This window comes from Carassius gibelio, chromosome B23 (genome assembly GCF_023724105.1).
Source record: "Carassius gibelio isolate Cgi1373 ecotype wild population from Czech Republic chromosome B23, carGib1.2-hapl.c, whole genome shotgun sequence".
Lineage (NCBI taxonomy): Eukaryota > Metazoa > Chordata > Actinopteri > Cypriniformes > Cyprinidae > Carassius > Carassius gibelio.
Genome location: NC_068418.1, coordinates 29,061,804 through 29,081,013, shown reverse-complemented (window position 1 = coordinate 29,081,013; position 19,210 = coordinate 29,061,804). Strand labels below are relative to the sequence as shown.

Sequence of the window (19,210 nt, the reverse complement as noted above, 5' to 3'; positions counted from 1 at the left end):
TGCCATTATAAAATATTATATACTGATGAATTTTATACAGAATGTTACAGATGTAGATGATCCCGTTGATTTTAAGAAGTATTTACTTACACTGGCTTATGGGTGATGCAGATACAATAACAAAATCCTGTTCATATCTATTTATCGTACCCCACCCTCACTTCCCTTTCAGTCCACGACACCACAGGGGAATGTGACCAATACAGTCCCACAACCTCATTCATCTCGTCCTTCATTTATTTTCACATCATATGCAGTAACAAACAGAACATACAAGAGGAATAAGAGACTATTATGTCAAGCTTATTTATGCATTAAGCCTACAGTTTAAGATGCATTATGAGCTTGAATGCGTACATTTGACAAGTAACAACAGAAACGGCAACGTTTGTCCGCTAGTCACGCTTTAAACATTGCCCTCCCTCCCAGTTTTAGTTGCAGTAGCAGAGGGCAGTATAGTGGATATCCGAGAGTCGATTCACCTCAGAGCTCAAAACACAGTCAAGACACTGACAAAATACACTAGCAGCAGTTCAGTTGAATATTGAGTTAGAATTTGCATCACTTCCCCCTCCTGTAAGAAAATAGACCTCTAAGAGACTTTTGTCCTGAGTGTGTTTGTACAGCTTTTGTGAGGGAGGCTTACACTGATCAGACAATCCCAGAAGGCTGGGAATCACTGCAAAAAGCCTGCCGCAAGACAGTGGTCTCAAAAGATCTGAGTCAGCTTGTTTCTATTGCTCCCTGGAAGTGTGTGTGTGCATGTGTGTGCAGTGGCGCAAATAAAATGATTGCATCCTTTCTTTCACACTGCCTCTGCAGCAATAGATTCTAATCAGATATGCACAATACTGCCATTCTTTAGCACTCGGGAAACTATAAGCGCAATCATGTTTCAGTTAGCTTTTTTCGGTCTCTTCGTTTTTTTCATAACCTGCGACATTTATTTATCAAAGGACTTTTTTCGTAGTTATTTAATACTATGCACTACTTGTCTACCACACTCAAATCACAACTAACAAGTTACTCTAAAGTTAAAAAAGTTACAAAACTCAAATGTAAAAACCTAAAACATAATCAACAGGACAGTTTTCAACATCATAACAAACAAATCTTTTGGGCTATATTTACATTCATCTGGAAATTAAGAGATTTTATAATTTTTTTTCCCTGTGCCCCTCTCTAGAGAAATACCAGATGTGCCATAGATTCTCTCAGTGCTATATTCTGCTATATTTGTTTATCAAACGTCAAATCAAATGAACCAAAAAGCAAAAAAGGGAACAAATGCTATTTGGTATACTGGTATGGAACAATTCCCACCCAAACAAAGCATACATTCTGCGTAATAAGACAAGCCAATACATGATTGCATTGAAGTAACCAAACCTAAACTGTGTGTTTGACGTACTCTCTCACAGCCCTATCTAACTCAATACGACCTCAAATCCACACACCTTACGTGTGTATTCTTATGGCTTTACACCAACAGGACTCCAAGAGAGAATCAGTACAATTTTATACAATGCAGAAAACTAGAATTAAGAACACAGACACATACAGAAGAAGAAATAAACATGAGAGATGGTGGTGAGTATTTTGTCGAAGGCAGGCACAGGAACCGATGGAGATGAAAGAGATTATAATACTGTATTTGGCTAAATTGATAGATGCTTGTATGTACAGCTTCCTATATACGATCTAGCGTCGTAGAGCAATTGCATCTCATGTATTTACACTACAGAAATCTGTAATCATAACTGAGGGGATGTCATTGTCGATATGTATCTTCTATTGATATGTATACTCTACAATATTACAATATCAACACACAGATGACTTAAAGGTACTGTAAGCTAATTTTATGGAATAGAATCTCCATGATTAGATAGTGGCAGATCTGAATGTGACACTGTAGGAGATTCTAAGAAATTTACTGGAAGGAGTAATGGCATTGATCAGTTTGAGTTGATCAAAATGAAACGTATTTCATAACCGTGCTAATCTTTTAAGGGTGCGTGTCTACGTCAGTGGCTAAAATGGAGATATTCCACAATGGCTAACATCGCTTACAACACCTTTAAAACACAACAAATGGATTCTTGTGTAAAAAAATAAAATAAATTAATAATAAAATGGATAAAAAATGGTTCAGGCAAGCCTTCAAAGAATAAAAAAAAATCAACAAATGTTAGAGACGCACAAAACAATAAGCTGATAAAGTTTTGCAACCAGTATAACCAGCTCATGCTGTATATATGCTTGCACAACGCACTTAGTCATGATTTTAAGGCCCTCAGCTTCTCTCTTCTCCCTCACACTCTCCTTCCGCAACGCTTTTTTTTTGACTAACAGGTGAATCTGTCTAAGATTTGAATTGGCGTTCGCCATGGGAGCGAAGCGTCTACTTTATTTGTCACTGGATTAGTCTCTTCTTGTCACATTTATACAACTGTAAACGGCTGTAGCCTATTTCATATCATAAAATGAGCAGTAATATTTGTAAACAACGGGCATGGCAGTCTATTTGTTATATGTCACTCGAATGTGTAAGTGTTGTGTTGGTCCAATTATGTCCAGCAGTGCATCTGGATGGTTTTCTTGGCATCTGTTGTGTGTGTAGGTCTCATAATTGTGGGTTTTGGATTATTTGGTCAGTCATGGGCCAATGTGCATCCACGTTTGGTTTTGGTGTCACCCGGCTAGTCAAGGAGGGCGGCGGAGTTGGGCAAGCCGTGGTGAGAGATGGATGTGGCAGGATTTAGAGGGGAACTTTCCTGAGTCCCGGGATCAGGAACATCTCGGATTCCGCTGCACTGACTGGCCAGCGACTCGTCCATGATGACCTCGGTCTGCATGCTGTTGGCATAGTCATCTAAAGCGTCGTCGGTACATAGCTTACTATCCTCACACAGAGACGGCTGACTGGCCGTCCTCTTCTCCTCGTTATCACTATGGAAAGAAAAATAAATAAATAAAAATCTACAAATGTGCACCAAGCGAGGTGTCAAAAATGACACTCCATGCATGCAAGAGAAACTATTGAGAAATTTATGCATGCAAAGGAACAACGCAACTGCAGAGCATACCTCTCCAGTGATCTGCAAATCATTAGGAAGAGCATTTCAGAGAGAAAGGAAGAGCATAAGAAATAGGGAAAGGAAATTTATGCAATAATCTGTCTAACAAACTTCACCATACCTGTATTCTCCAAAACCCTCATTATTCATTGGCCGAGCTTCAGAATCTATCTGGCCTTCTTCTTTTTCTTTGACTGTAAGAAGAATACAATTCAGGGATATCTGCACATTTGTTAGTACTGTCACGTGACAATAGATTAAAATGATGTGTGTGCTTCTGTTACCTGAGTATTTTCCACCTTTGCTTCGTTTTATGAAACACAGAATAAGCAGTACCAGCAGTAACAGCACAAGGGCGCTGATGAGTCCAATGAACCAGCTCTCAGTCACAAACCCTTTACGCACCATCATGACTTCTGAAGTAGAGGAAGAAAATGATGTATGAATGTCATGACACTTTGTATGATAATAAAGGGGGAAAATATGCAAATGCTGTCGTCATTTATTCGCCTCAAAAATTCTCAAGAACTTGATCAAAAGTGATAGCAAAGACGTTTATATTGTACAAACGATTTCTATTTCAAATTTAGTTTTTTTAAATGACTATTCATTAAAAAATCATTGATAAAATATATTATGGTTTATATATATATATGGGAGTAGGGCGGCAATTTCTGTGGTCTGCATGTAAATTAGAACACTGGTGCAATTTATTATAAAAAGCATTAAGAAAGCTGTTTTGTGATTACTTGCTCCTTCTGTCTGAACCTCATCCTCCCATAAAGTTTTGTTTTTGAAGTCAATCTTCAGGCGGTACTCAGATCCAGACTGGAGCCCCTGCAGTGTGTAAAAGGACTGGGAGCTGTTTACTCTTTCAGAGTGCTTCCATGTGCCTTTGCCTGGACAGAAAAAGACAGTACAATACAAATCAAAACACTTTTTATTCTCTCTGCTACTTCCTATTTATCTATTAAGTAAGCAAGCTGGTGTTCAATCATGTCCTGTCCATACGGCACGTACCATCCTTTTTCAGGTAATGAATAAAGAATCCCACGTTCCTCTGTCTTTCTTTCGATACCCAGGTCAGGTTGACTGATGTCTCTCCAGTCGATAAACTAATGTTGGAGGGTGGAACTGTTCACACACACACACACACACACACAAACCAAGTGAGACATAGACCAACTAATTTGTCCAAATAAAATTCAAACTGGCTGTGATTGTCACATTTCCTCTTATTTTCAGTGTAGACACACAAATTATCTGTAGCTAGAAGTGTGCCGCATCACGTCTGTTTAGGACATAGTGTTTGAAACACTCATGAAAACATTTTGTACATCATGTAACATCATGTAACCACCCACCCCGCTACATATGTCTAGATATAATGTAGAGATGAATAAAATGTTAGACCTCCATCTAGTGTTGTAGCTCCCTCCCTGATGATTGGCAGTCCTTCTCCCTCAGCAGTGTAGCCTCGCAGGTAGAAGCGGTAACGGCTCTGTGGATCCAGCTTCAAGCTGACGTGAGACACGGCGTGGTCAAAATTATTTTCTATTTGCATGGAACTGTCTTTCTTATCAACTGCAGAGAAATGTGGGGAAAAAGACATGTCAAAAATAGTTGTTTTAAAAAAATAGGTGTTATAAATGTTAACCACCAAGCACTATGCACTTGCTATAGTATTTTGAATGGTTTTCTGGTGCTTAAAGGGATAGTTCACCCAAAAATGAAAATTCTTTCTGTAATTACTTACCTAGTTCCAAACCTGAAAAAAAAATTGTATTCAATAATTTCTTTTCTTCCATATCAGTTTTTGTCGGGCTTTCATGAGAGTACCAAAACTGACACGGAAGAGAAGAAATTGTTGAATAAAGTTGCTATTTTTTTTCTTTGCACACAAATAGTAATTGCGTAGCTTTGTAAAATACAATTGAACCACTGATGTCACACAGACTATTTTAACAATGTCCTTACTATCTTTCTGGGCTTTGACTGTGGTGGTTATGTTGCGGTCTATGCAGGGTCCGAAAGCTCTCGGATTTCATCAAAAATATCTTAATTTGTGTTCTGAAGATGAACGACGAGCTTACAAGTTTGGAATGACATGAGGGTGAGTAATTCATGACAGAATTTTCAAGTTTTGTGAACTATCCCTTTAACGTTCACTGCTCCAAATAAGCCTGATGAATATGAATCAGGCTGTCTGTCAACGCACCTTGTTGATATCGTAATATGTATCCTTTCAGGACACCATTCGGCTGGGTGGGCGGAGTCCAATGCAGTGTCATTTCTGTCTCTGATGGGCTATCCAGCAGTAAAGATGATGGAGGACCAGGTACTGGAAAAAAAAATGGATGACAGGATTTGAATCCCTACCTTTTCTTCATCTATTTTTTACAATTTGTCTCTCAGGGTTTCCTTCCTACCTCCTTCGGGAGTGCGGAAAGTGAGGGGTTCAGACTGGGGACCTTCTCCTTTATTGTTGATGACACTCACAGACAGTGCATAATGGGAGTAGGGCAGCAGATCTCCCAGAATCTTCTTCTCCTCATTACTGTCTGTCACCACAAACGAGATGTTGCTTGGCTTCCCCTCCCTAAAATGCTCCCGTCTGCTTACCGGGCCGTAGTACATTAGATAAATCTATAGGATGGATAATATATAAACCGTCAAAGATATTTTAGATGGATCGCATTTTTCAGTTTATCTTCGTACAGCACAGTATATTACCTTGTAACCCTTCAGAAGACCTCTCACAGTTTCTCTGTTTATGGACGCCCACACCACTTCAATGGCAGTGCTGTTGATCGGTTCCACTGCCACATTCAAAGGGGCCTCAAGAGGGTCTGACAGGAAGAAAAAGCACATTCTGATGCCTTTTAAAACACCTGCACCAGGATTAATGTTAAACTAAAATCATTGTTTAATTGGGGTGAATTGAGATGCATAACCTTACAGGAAGATGTCAGGAAAAGGGTTCACAAGAGCAGCAGAAATATGGAACATGACAAACTCACAGTCCTCTCCAGAGTATCCAATGGTGGATTTGGGCTCCGGGCCTTCTCCCATCTCATTAACAGCCTGCACTTTAATGTCAAAGGCAGAGAAGTTGTCCACATCGGTGACGATTAAGGGTGGAGACTTGATGGATTTAATGTGCCAAGATGGTCCACTGCCCAAAACTTTCCTCCACATCACTTTATATTCAAAACCTGGGCCGTTGAAACTACGTCTGTCCATTTCCTGCAGGAACACAGATTGAGTTTTGAGTCACAATGTATTTTCTGTGAACAATTAGGATTTGAAAACATTGCCAATTGTGCCTTTCATAGTAGAGGGTCTTGTTTCAAGAACTAAATATGAGTGGGATTACTTTTCTAACGCTACATATGAAAGAAATATGACAGTTTAGGATAAACTGATTCATTAGAACAAATCAGACATTCCATCACTATATATGAGAGACAGTAACATTTAAAATGATCTAATTCAAGAGAATGAATGTTCTAACACTACATATGAGAGAGAGAGACAGAAAGAGGTCCAATTTAGAACTTATTCACTAGAACAAGTCAGACTTTAACAATACTAACACTACATCAGAGAGAAAGAGAGACTTTCTAAACCACTACTAATGTTACCAAAAATATAGTTAGTAGCATCACTACTTTTTTAGTTAGATGCATTCCGACACTGCTTGAAATATGATGGAAGTCATATGGGCTCCTTTTGAAACTTTGCAGACTTTTTTTATTATATTTTGTGTTCATATGGGGAAAAAAAATCATACAGGTTTGGAGCGAAATGAGGATGAATACATGAAGACAGAATCATTTTGGTCTCTTTAAATGCTGAATTGTGCAACGCACCTTCCATGTGATTAAAAGGGTGCCTGGGTCGATGGAATCACTGCGCACTCCTTCAGGGTTACTGTCTGGAGCTGTAGAGGACAAACCATAATTTAATGCCAAGATGTTCTAACATGGCAATAAAACTGTCACTTCATATCAGCCACATGCTGAGAGAAGGCACAAACACAAATCCAAAGTGTCATACAATGATTCAAGGGACAAAACAAATGCATCACAATGTGGTGGTACAAGTCTTTTCTGTTTTAAGGCTATTTAAACACCCACATGCACACACACGCGCTGTGTTACTTACGAGCAGCTGGTGTGGAAAAGACATCCGTGTACATGCTCGGGTCACTCTTGCCGATGTCATTGATGGCGATGACTCGGAAACGGTAGGAAAGGAAGGGCTTCAGGGAAACGGTGGTTCGCTGATTGTTGCCTGACACGCGGCTTAGCTCCTCCCATTCTTTTCTTTCATATTCAGTCTCCTCAAACTCAATCAAATATTCTAGATATATAAACACGTAAATATACCCACAGAACAGGGGGAAATTAATTACATTGCATTTATTTTACAGAAAGTACACTTTTTAAGAAACTGGTGTTCATGAGATGATGAGAAGCTAAAACATGGAAGTAAATCATTAAAAACTAAAATAGTTTGGGTATTCCGGTAATAGGACACTTTTGTAAACTATGCAAAATTGCCTCCGAAAATTCTGAAAAGTTATTTCTGAGAAAATGTGGTTTGATTTTGGTTTGATATTTTGTTTGTGAACTTAATGGCATTTATACATATTAAATGTGGCTGAAGTGTTCACATCTTTTTTTTTTTTGAGGGGGTGGGGAGGTTAATGGGGGAATTGTAATATCACAATTTGTTCAACCATACATTTATACAGTATTTGATATATATAGGGGAAAAGATCAATAAGTAATACAAAAGATTTACATGCATCAAAAACACTGGCTGTGTACACTTAAACTTGTGCCTAAACAGGAAAAACATACAGTACCTAGCACAGGGCTGTTATGATCATCTCCTGGTGTCCAGCTGAGAGTGACATTGCGGTCTTTAGGATCAGTCATCTGTATTTGGGTCGGAGGGTCTGGTCGGTCTGGTGAATGAGGGTTGACAAAGAGCTCGGGGGTGAGATGCTAATAAAAACAAGGCATCTATGGTTTTCAAAGGTTATTTCTTTAATATGCCCTACAGCAAAACATGTCCTATTGTCCTTGTTGTAGGTCACATTATCATACAACATGCAATACACATACAGCAATCCAGATCCAGACACGTAAAAGGGTTGAAAAACGGCTATATTATAAAGTTACTTACCAACGATAGTGATGGAGCCTCTCGCTTCAGCTACATCCAGAGTGGTAATGACTTCACAGGTGTAAATCCCTTCATCCTCTTCCTTGACCTCAGGTATTATGAGTGTAGATTCGTCTAGCATGTACCTAAGACATTTATGGATAATAATGTTCATGTGATCATGTTATACAGCTAAAACTAAGCTTTTCTGAAGTATTCTGAGGGAAACAAAGATATCATACTTGTCTGAATCAGACGACTCTGTGAGCTTCTGTCCGTTTTTCCTCCATTGGACTTGAGGGGCGTCCTGCCTGGAGTCCACCTGGTACTCGCAGGCGAGGGTAGCGGGCTTCCCCCGCTGGATTCGCAGGTCCAGTGGAGGTTTCACAATGACTGTCTTATCTGTAAAAAAATAAAATAATTAAACCCTTAATTTCATCCTTGTTTCAATTAAAAAAATGTGTATATATATATATATATATATATATATATATATATATATATATATATATATATATATATATATATATATATATATATCCACAAGAACCTAAATTATGTAAGATAATAGGAGACTTTTAGAATATATATTCTAAATGAATGTTACATTTTTTTTACCAATTATTCTTGTTATAATAAATAAAAAAATCTATGCACATAGCATAAATTTTTTAGAATATTTTTAATAATATTAATCAACAAAAGCAATGATTCTTAAAGCCTGAAATGAAATCAAGAATGCACGAAGGCATGTATAATCAAGCAAGTGGGACTCACTGAGTACGTCCAGCTCAGCGGTGATGGTGATTTTGCCGTTGCTGACAGTGCAGGTGTACTGGCCGCTGTCATCGAGGGAGGCGTTACTGATCTGCAGAGAGCCATCGAGTAACTGTCTCATCCTTGGGTTAGATGCAAGAGCACCCAATGTCTCTCCCTCCCTGTGAACACAAAAAATATTCATTTTAGCCTTTTTAAATGGACGCAAAATTTCAAGAACACCAATATATTTTTATTTAATGTCGACTGTGTGATTTTCCCCTTTTCCCCTAATGGACTCCCCACAAAGCAGCTTCCCCCCAACAATAATCAGGACAGCTGGCTGGAGCAGTCCTGGCATGTGAGGAAGGGACACCCCACAGGATCGAGTCTGTCTCACCATGTGACATTAGGCCGAGGAGAGCCAAAGGTCTCACACGCCAGCTCAATCATCTGTCCCTCTGCCACGGAGTACATCAGCACATCTTCTGTCAGAATCTGGGGGGGCAGTTCTAGGAAAACCAAATATAAAACATTAGAAACTAGAAAATGTATTTTGTTTCTACTGTTCTCAAAAGAAAATCGCTATGACAGTTGCTAAAGTGTTGTAAGCATGTTGCTATGCAGTTGCTAGGATAGTTTAACCATACATTAGCCAGCACAATCACAAAAAGAGCTTTTTAAGAGCCGTTTAGGAAAATTCCCTTACCTATAACATAGACGTAGGCATTGATGAGTATAGAGCCGTGCTTATTGACTGCTTCGCACTGATACACCGCAGTGTCACTGAGTTCCACATTGTTCAGAGTGAGAACGCCATGTTTCAAGCTGCGTCTGGGCTCTGGGTCAATATCTACGCAAAAAGACATCTCAGTATGTCAATACATGGCCATGTTTGGTTACACATCTTACATTTTCTAAACATCTTCTTTTGTGTTCAATACGTTTTTCATCAAATTATAAACCCCTTGCAGTTTCCTCACAAACCCCAGTTTGGGAAACCCTGCATTACTAAATGAAAGGTGTCTTGACTGAATCAATTACCAGTAAGAAGATCGCCATTGATGCTCCAGGTGACCTCAGGGCTGGGAATGCCATCAGCCTTGCATTCCAGTTTGACAGTCTCTCCTGGGGAATATAGCTGGCTCTTTGGTTCTTTAGTCCAATATGGGGCAGCTAGACCACAACAAAACACAAACAACTACTCATGAAAAATTTCAGCCAACCGTACTATACAAACTTCTGAAAGGGAAGCGAAGTAGTCAATAAGCTTTAACAAAGCAATGATACACTGATAAGTTCACACTGTTTTTTAAAGTCATCCTCCCCATAGATGTTCGCAAGTTCACATCCCACATCTAAATCTAAATCTGGAGAGGATGTGATCTGGCAGTGTGAAGTATACATTACCTTCTACAGTGATGCTGTAGGTGTGAGTGATTATGCCTTGCGGATTTGAGGCGGTACACTGGTACTCGCCGCTGTCAGACTCCAAGATATTCTTAAAGCGCAGAACTCGATCATAACTATCTTTGGATGTGCGGGACTCAGACAGGACTCCATCTTTCCTGATCCACTGGATCTTGGGAGAAGGGCTAGTGAGTAAGAAGAAAGGATGTAAACACTGGACACTTTTTAAGGAAGTAAAAGACACACAGTCAGAGCAGGTTTGACTTACAGGCCCATAACAATGCACTCCAGCTCCAGGTTTTGGCCGCTGAGCACCAGGTAGGAGCTACGGGAGCCAGTGGGTCGCATCATTTGTGGCCTTCTGTTACGCACCACTGAGTTAGCTATAGATACATATGGGGGAATTATTGAGGGAAACAAGGAGAGAGGGCATGGTAAACAATTACAGCTACAGTCAGTGGGTGTTCACGCAGGACTAAGACTGGGCAAAACAGATTAATATCTCAACATTTTTCAGCCTTTTGATGACATTTGACAGAATGGAAAACAAAAGAATGAAAAATGGATGGACAGACGGATAGATAGAACAAGAAAAGATGGATCGATGGATGGATGGATGGATGGACAGACAGACAAAAGAAACAATGGATGGATGGACAAACCAAGCTGGGCCAGGATGGATGGAAGGACAGAAAAACAACAAAAGAAACAATAGATAGATGGGTGGATGAATCATGATTAATGGACGGATTGAAAAAGGGAAAAGATGGATAAACTTACAGGATAAAAGAAACAATGAATGAATGGACATGGATGATATGGATGATAGATGGATGAATGGATGGATGGATGGATGGACAGGATAAAATATAAAATGAATGAAAGAACAAAATAATCAACAGACAGATGGATAATGATGAATGGCCAGATGGACAGACGGAAGGACAGATGGAACGATAGACAGACAGACAGATAGATACAAATGCAAATTAATCACTGAATGAAACAATAGTAACTAAGTAACTTTTTGCTTTTATGGCTGCTAAAACAGATGGATTGGGAAATAAATCACACTCTTTATGATATGAAGCATATCCTTCAATTCAAAATGCAAAAATGATCTTTATCGCCAGCATTATCATTTTAAATTCATTGTAAATATCCCAGATTTTGCCCATGCCTACACAGGACCTTTTCTTTCACTCCATCTGTTCTGTTAGTCTAGCTAGTCTTCTGTTTGTCAGTGTTTTGCACCATTCACATTGCATCTTAAAGCATGGTGTTATTTTAAATATAACTCAATGTCTTGCTCTTTCTCCTCTGTACAGGTTAAAAGTTTTTAAAGACAAGTAAAGGTTGGCCAAGGACAGTCAGCATCGTCTGTCTTGATGCTTACAGGGGACAACAGTGAGTTTAATGGGCTCTTTGAGGACGATGATGCGTGCGCTGGGGAACTGAGTGTTGCAGGTGTAGTCGTCTCGACTGTCAGCCACAGTCACATGAGAGAAGTACAAGTTTCCATCGCGACCCTGAATCACACGATCGTTCTGCTGAATGTGCCGCAGCTCTAAGAGAAAAAGACGTAGACATAGGTGCATATATATATATATATATATATATATATATATATATATATATATATATATATATATATATATATATATAGATATTGTAGAGATAAGGTTCATGTTTAACATGGATAAATCAGGATAAAAACAGACTAACTCTTGTCCATCCAGTGGATGACCGGAGCCACAGTGCTGTTAGGAGGATTGCATGAAAGCACCACACTCTCTCCTTCCTCCACCTTCTTCGCCACCTTCTTCTCCTTCTGTAGCGTGGGAGTGTCTGCAAGAGAACAAAGAAATAATCAAAATTGCACTACAGTTCAAAAGTTTTTTTTAATGCTCACCTAGGCTGCATTTATTTGATGAGAGATACAGTAGTTAAAAGAACTAATTTCTATTGTAATATCTTTTCAAATGTATTTTATTCCTATTATGACAAAGCTGAATTTTCATCTTCCATTACTCCGGTGTCTCATGATACTTTGGAATTCATTTGAATATGCTGATTTGGTGTTCAAGAAACATTTAATGTTATTAACAATATTGAGATCTGCTTAATATTTTTGTGGAAATCCTTATACAATGTAGTTTTTCAGGATTATTTTATGACTAAAAAGTTCCAAAGATCAGCATCACAGGGTTATTGTAGTTCACTAAAACTCAAATCATAAAATCTTGCATTAGATGAAACAAAATGAACTTTAACTAAAATTAAAAATTAAAAATTTAATAAAACTTGACCTTATAATAAATATAAAAAACTTATTTTATTTTAGCTAGATATATTTAAATATATATATATACACACACACACAATTGAAGAAAACGAATACAATTACAAAAACACAATAAAATGACTAAAAAAACATATGAATTAAAACTAAAATAAAATAAAAGTAAAATAACACTGCAGCACTGATTAAAAAAAGAAAACTTTTGTAACATTAAAATGTTTTTATTTTCTCTTTTGTTTAATTTTATGTAACCTGACAAAATTAACAAAAATTCTTAAAAAAAAAAAAAAAAAACTTTGTGGACCTTAAACTTTCAATCTCAGTTGTGAATGAAGAAGTTTTAAAATTTCAGATACATTTTATCTTGTGAGAAACCGGCGTGTGTTAATTGGGTTAGCAAGTAATTATCCACAGCACAGCAGGCAAACCAAATGAACGCCAGAATGCAATTAAAAACTACATAACTAGTCCAGAATTATTCAGAAGATGCCTTGGCTTGTCATGATATGAAATAGGTGTGTGATGATGCACATATTAATGTGGCCAGCCCCAGCTGCAAGTGGAGTTCATAATATGTGGGCTATAGTTAGCCCCGCTCATGCTGAGTACTCTCTCTTCCTGCACATATTAATCCCACGAGTGGTCGTCCCCGCTGACACACTTACACGACTCACACTGGTTTCTGAGGTAACCGTTGTCAGGGAAACTGGCTGAGAGGTCGGGATAGCGGAAAAGAGACAGGTAGATTGCTAGATAGCTAGTCAAAACAATTGTTTTGATGTTGTTTTCACCCACAAAGTGTTGTTTGATAGCTAATTGGGAAGCAATTGGGGATTTTTATTTGTTCTGGAATTCTTCGAACTGCTAGTGTGACTGGCACACACAATGAACTGTAATTTTCCTCTAAATGTCATTTTGTGCATATGACACAACAGGGGGCAGGGGGCTTGATTTTGGGCTGTTATCTGCTGCGTGCCAGATTCTCTCTACAGAAAACTCACTGCATGTGGTAATGTCAGGATATCAAACAGGCAATCATGTGTGTCGCTTTATGATGTTGCAGTGATGAGAGCGACTTACTCTCTGTGACAATGCGAGCCTCGTTAGACACCGCCGTGCCGAGATCATTAGATGCGTAACAATTGTATCTGCCCTGATATTGGTGAATTGGTCCATCTTTGGCTGTCGACGAGAAGGTCCCAGAATCTCTGGACACGGAGAGTTCAGGGTCTTTAGAGGGGTCAAACTCCACACCATCTTTCACCCAGCGGAACCTAGCAATGAAGCAGAAGAGAACGTTTTTAACATGTCTGCTGTGAACTGCTGTGAAGAGAGAACTGAAGATGAACACCGAGCCGAGCCAGATAACGAACAAAAGATTGACTCATTCTCTTGACAGCGGTTCAGTCAGTGTACTGTTTGAGTAAATGAATTACTCCGGAATATTGGTTTGTTTGAACTTAGAGGGAGTGTCAGTCACGTTAAAGTTAACAGTTTAAGTCATTTGTGGATTAATGCATATTGGAGACGTGAACCATTTCAAACGATTCAGTTCGATTTGGTGAACTGGTTCAAAAAGATCCGGTTTTATAGAGTGATTCTTTCGTAAACCGGATATCAGTACACTGCTTTGTTTTGAACTGTCTTACAACAGACACGGAAGAGAAGACAATGCTGAACAAAGTCGTAGTTTTTGCTATTTTTGGACCAAAATTTATTTTCAATGCTTCAAAAAATTCTAACTGACCCTCTGATGTCACATGGACTACTTTGATGATGTTTTTCTAACCTTTCTGGACATGGACAGTAGACCGTACACACAGTTTAAATGGAGGGACTGAGAGCTCTCGGACTAAATCTAACTGTGTTCCGAAGATGAACGTTGGTCTCACGGGTTTGGAGCGACATGAGGCTGAGTTATTAATTACATAATTTTCATTTAGGTGAACTAACCCTTTAAATTAAATTGCTATAGCAATAAATATTTTTTTTAAATTAATAACAAAATATATCTAAAAACTGTTCATCATTTGGTGTAAGTAAATGTCATGTGACACTTCACCATATTAAAGTTTTTGCTGCATTTTGATCAAATGCATGCAGCTTTGGTGTGCATTTCTTTAATAAACGTAATCACGTTTACAATATATTATAATATGCAAATATATATAGCCAATGGAATAGCTTGATTGTAGTTATGAAAATATTCTGGTCTCTTTGGGATCAAATAGAAAAAAGATACATTTACAAATCAACAGACATATTTAAATCATGTTAAAAGAGAATTAAAAATGCCTATTTATTCTTGAATTATTTTCATTTACATTTTTATTTTTGATTTAATACTCGGAATATTGATTTCTTCATTTTATTTTTAAGTGTCACTCCTAGTCTTAAATAGCATATGGGCCTCAAAGCTAACAGACGTTATCAGACAGCTAACAGACAAAACCGCATCTTTAAAAGACATAATATAGTATCATAATGCACGACAAGTTTAAATGTGTATCTAGGAAACGGTTAGAATAATAGTGTATTGCAACAGTGTATACAATTATTTATGAAAGAATACAATGCAAAATACAAAGCAACATATAAAGCAGTATATACTGTATAGATTACCAAATTATGTAACTGTTGCTATGGATACTAACGTGGGCGGGGGATTCCCAGTTGCCTCACAGGTGAGTGTGATGTCATCTGATGAAAAGGTGGTTACAGACACCGGCTGAGCGGTAATCACTGGGGGGCTTTTCACTGTGGAGAGAGTACACAATCACACAGCAACATTCAATGAATACAGAGACATTTCTGCGAGCTGTGAAGTTAGCAAAGCAACACCCTAAAAATAGAAATAGACTTCTATTTTCACAGAGCTATAATAACTTCAGCTCATTTGTTAGTCACTTCAGATATGGAAAGGAAAGGCTTATTAGTCACAGTAGTTAAACAGTCGTTCCGCTGACCTGCTGTAATCACATGACACCAATATTCAAAACAGCTTAATGATCCGCTGCGCCACTGACTTCAGTGAAGTTCCCCACTAAACCTCAGTTCTGTTCTGAAGAAAGTGCCCCTGCTTCTCACCAAAGCACACACTCAATTAGATCCAATCGGCATATGCGGGAAATGGAATATCATGCATGTCATTAGAAACTCCCAAGTGAGAAGAGGGAAATGAAGAGCGCAGTGTAAAGCATGCAGAGGTAATACATGGAGATTAGGTGAGCCTCAGATGTTCTCTAAGTGTCGGTTGTGTTACGGATGAGTGGCCTGTGAAAGCATCGAGAGCAGGAAGAAACTGAGACTAGAAGAATGAATAAGAGAGGCAGAGAGCGAGAGCATAAAGCATTAGTGATGTAATCTACGGACAGAGTCATCGAGGCTATAAACAAGTGCTTATATACTAGACAAATAACAACACTGATGTCTGGGAAAGGGGAGAGTCATCCTCACTATGCAGTTCAGATTTCAGACTTTTATATGGATATCGATCTATCTATCTATATCTATCTAGCCATATATCCGTCATCCATCCACCCATCTAATCATCTGTACAAATCTGTCTGTTTGTCTGTCTGTCTATCTATCTATATATCCATCCATCCATCAATCCATCCATCCATCATCTGTACAATTCATATCTATCTGTCCATTCATCCATCCATCCATCCATACAAATCATATATATCTGTCCAGTCGTCCATCCATCCATCCATCCATCCATCTATCTATCCATCTATCTATCTATCTATCTATCTATCTATCTATCTATCTAGTCATATATCCCTCATCCATCCATCCACCCATTTAATCATCTGTACAAATCTGTCTGTTTGTCTGTCTATCTATCTATATATCCATCCATCCATCAATCCATCCATTCATCATCTGTACAAATCATATCTATCTGTCCATCAATCCATCCACCCATACAAATCATATCTATCTATATAAAGCATATTTATTTATCAGTTTAATGACAAGGAGGAGAAAATAAAACAAATTAAAAACGGACATTGTTTAAAAATTCATGAAATCTCTGGTAATGGACCAGCGTATGGAGCATTAACCATTATAACTGGGAGGCATGTCCATCTCTCGTGCCTTTACTGAAAACAATCATTCATTTTAAAAGTTTCATGCCTTAATGCACCCTCGAATTCTGCACGATTATTCCCACACTTCTGAATATACCAAACAAATTTCTGAGCTGATCAGTTTTGGCTGTTGCTGCAGGCTGTCTTCCGTTATTGGAATGAGTCCCGGAAATTTTAGTGGAGTAGAGTTAGTATAAGCAAAAACATTATACATGCCAGAAATACTCACAATCTCTTATTTTGTCTGTCCAGTGAGTCAGCAGGGGGAAAAAAATAAATAGTTTTAGATTGCAGTAATGCACACCAACAACATGTACATGAACACTTAGAAGCATGGACACACATACACTTGAATTGCACCTAAACATTTATTATTCCTAAATTAAGCTAATTACAACACCCTTCATCTAACTCTTTGGCATTTTTAGATTTTAATTAAGACACTAATTGTCCCATTTCTGAACCTTTTTTTTTCTTCAAAAGAGGATTAGAAGTTTAACTGGATGTGCATTGAAATTTCTAGAAATGTGGACCTTTTGTTCTTGAACTTTCCATTGACTTCAATTGTTTTCTTTTTGTATATTTTTAAAATATTTATATTTGATATACCCTACCTCTTACAGAGACCATTTAGCATTTTCAGATTTTTATTATGATATTATTAAATGTTTATAAGGCAAAACCTGACCTCCACACACATTGATTGTATTAAGCCTTTTCTTAATGAAACAAATGTTTGTGATGGTATGATTATACTGTTTGGAGGCGAAACAAAGAAAACGCACGATGCCAGCTCAGACACCTGGACTATAGATCAGCTGGCCAATGAGAGGAACACTAGAGATAACAAGATGCTGGCAAAGCAGAGCTAAAATAAACTCCCTATCTAGCTTTTTCCTTCCTTGAATTCAACCATCCTTTTGCAACACTTTTGCTTGGTCCTGCAGTCCCAACAACTTAATAAGAAAACAAATATGCTGAATGTCATGAGACAGGATCAGAGAATTAGCAGAGAGCATATGGGACGGACCCGGTCAGGCTGTGTTTTCTGGCTGAGCATTTTAATGTGGGTGTGTTATCGATCTCATTGGCCACATCCATGTCCACAATTCCCATATAAAGGTCACTAATTGAAAGTCAAGAGAAAGTGTGACCTTTAATATAGGTGTAACTCTTCACTGACATCTCATTTTGGTGCATTTCTGTCTGCGGTTTTCATCATCTAGTTTTTCTCCTCTTCTTTGTGTGTGTGTGTGTTTCGAATTGCAGGAAAGAGAGATGCTCTGATACATAGCTGCAATCTTAAATTGCAGATGTACAATAATAGCAACAAACCCACTGCTGTTTATAGCTTTAGAAAGCGTGTAGCAGCTGCTGTTTTTACAGTTCCTGCTCAGGTGCGTTTCAATCACTGCATGCTTGAATGTCCTTTCTAATCAGGCCTGGAGTAAGCACTCAAATCAATAGTATAATCAATTTAGCAATTAAACTCAGTTAAAACAGCTCATTCTGCACTTTTTAACTCTTTAACCATAACAATATACCATAACAAACATTATAATACTGCAAAAATCAATACACATTTAAAAAAATAAGAAATGCACATGCCATGCACATGCATACTGAATGCAATGAAAAATCCTGTACTCACATTTGGATGGGATGTTGATGGTGGCATTCCCAGGCCTGGGAGCCATGGACAGCAGGAGAAGAGGGAGCAGGAGAGCAGCGCATCGCCCCCTGCTGCCCACCTGCTGTTGTGACGTGGCAGGCATTGCACCTGCTGACAGGCACAAACACAACGGGCAGGAAAATCTGTGATTATCCCAGTCGGAGAAGAGCAATCTTCACTGTTTCTTCTTCCTGTATGTTTCTCTCAGGTCCACACCCTCCTGATGCACTCTCACTGCAAGAGAGGAGAGATGGAGAGTGAGGGAGGGAGGGGCAGGAGGGAGAGACCCACGTGTGCGGAGAAAAACCATTCAGACCTCCACATGGCCCACGACAGAGGGAGCCAGAAAGACAAGAGACAAAGGACAGAGTGAGAGGTCGAGGAAGAGGCGGGTGGAGTTGGGGGCACAGGAAAAACCAGAGGTGCATATGTTGTGAGCATAACAAAAAGAGCAAACCACAGAGCATGGCAATAGCAACACCAAGGCCACGGATTCGATTCTCTAGGAATGCATTAATTGATAAAAATGTACTGAACTTAATGCAATGTAAGTTGATTTGGATGCATAAATATAAATTGACAAATTTATTACAAAATATAATGTGGTGGTCCCATGATAGAGTGATGGTATCAGAAGGGAATACCATGGTGCACAATAATGATCAAATTAATGTTTTCAAATTAATTGAATTGAATAAATTGACAGTACACTTTA

The 19,210-nt window shown here is 38.5% G+C and overlaps 1 protein-coding gene across 2 annotated transcripts; it reads right to left on the bottom strand.

Moving 5' to 3' along the window:
• Window positions 1–219: 219 nt before the first annotated feature.
• LOC128011940 (neural cell adhesion molecule L1-like) lies at window positions 220–18,778 on the bottom strand. 2 transcript variants are annotated; one of them, XM_052594748.1, is made up of 27 exons: window positions 18,475–18,778; window positions 17,053–17,067; window positions 15,378–15,480; window positions 13,804–13,997; window positions 12,147–12,269; window positions 11,818–11,988; window positions 10,690–10,804; window positions 10,422–10,606; window positions 10,056–10,187; window positions 9,721–9,864; window positions 9,412–9,523; window positions 9,033–9,193; window positions 8,498–8,657; window positions 8,277–8,401; window positions 7,954–8,055; window positions 7,248–7,445; window positions 6,953–7,023; window positions 6,101–6,326; window positions 5,814–5,929; window positions 5,510–5,726; window positions 5,299–5,421; window positions 4,494–4,664; window positions 4,101–4,214; window positions 3,830–3,979; window positions 3,365–3,496; window positions 3,202–3,274; window positions 220–2,952 (listed from the first exon to the last, which is right to left on the bottom strand). In XM_052594748.1, the coding sequence occupies exons 1-27, from the start codon at window positions 18,596–18,598 to the stop codon at window positions 2,703–2,705; spliced, it is 3,807 nt and encodes a 1,268-aa protein (XP_052450708.1). In that variant the 5' UTR covers window positions 18,599–18,778; the 3' UTR covers window positions 220–2,702. The 2 variants fall into 2 exon arrangements, with proteins under 2 accessions (XP_052450708.1, XP_052450709.1); XM_052594749.1 differs by lacking the exon at window positions 17,053–17,067 and having other exon boundaries at window positions 18,475–18,777.
• Between the last annotated feature and the right edge of the window lie 432 nt (window positions 18,779–19,210).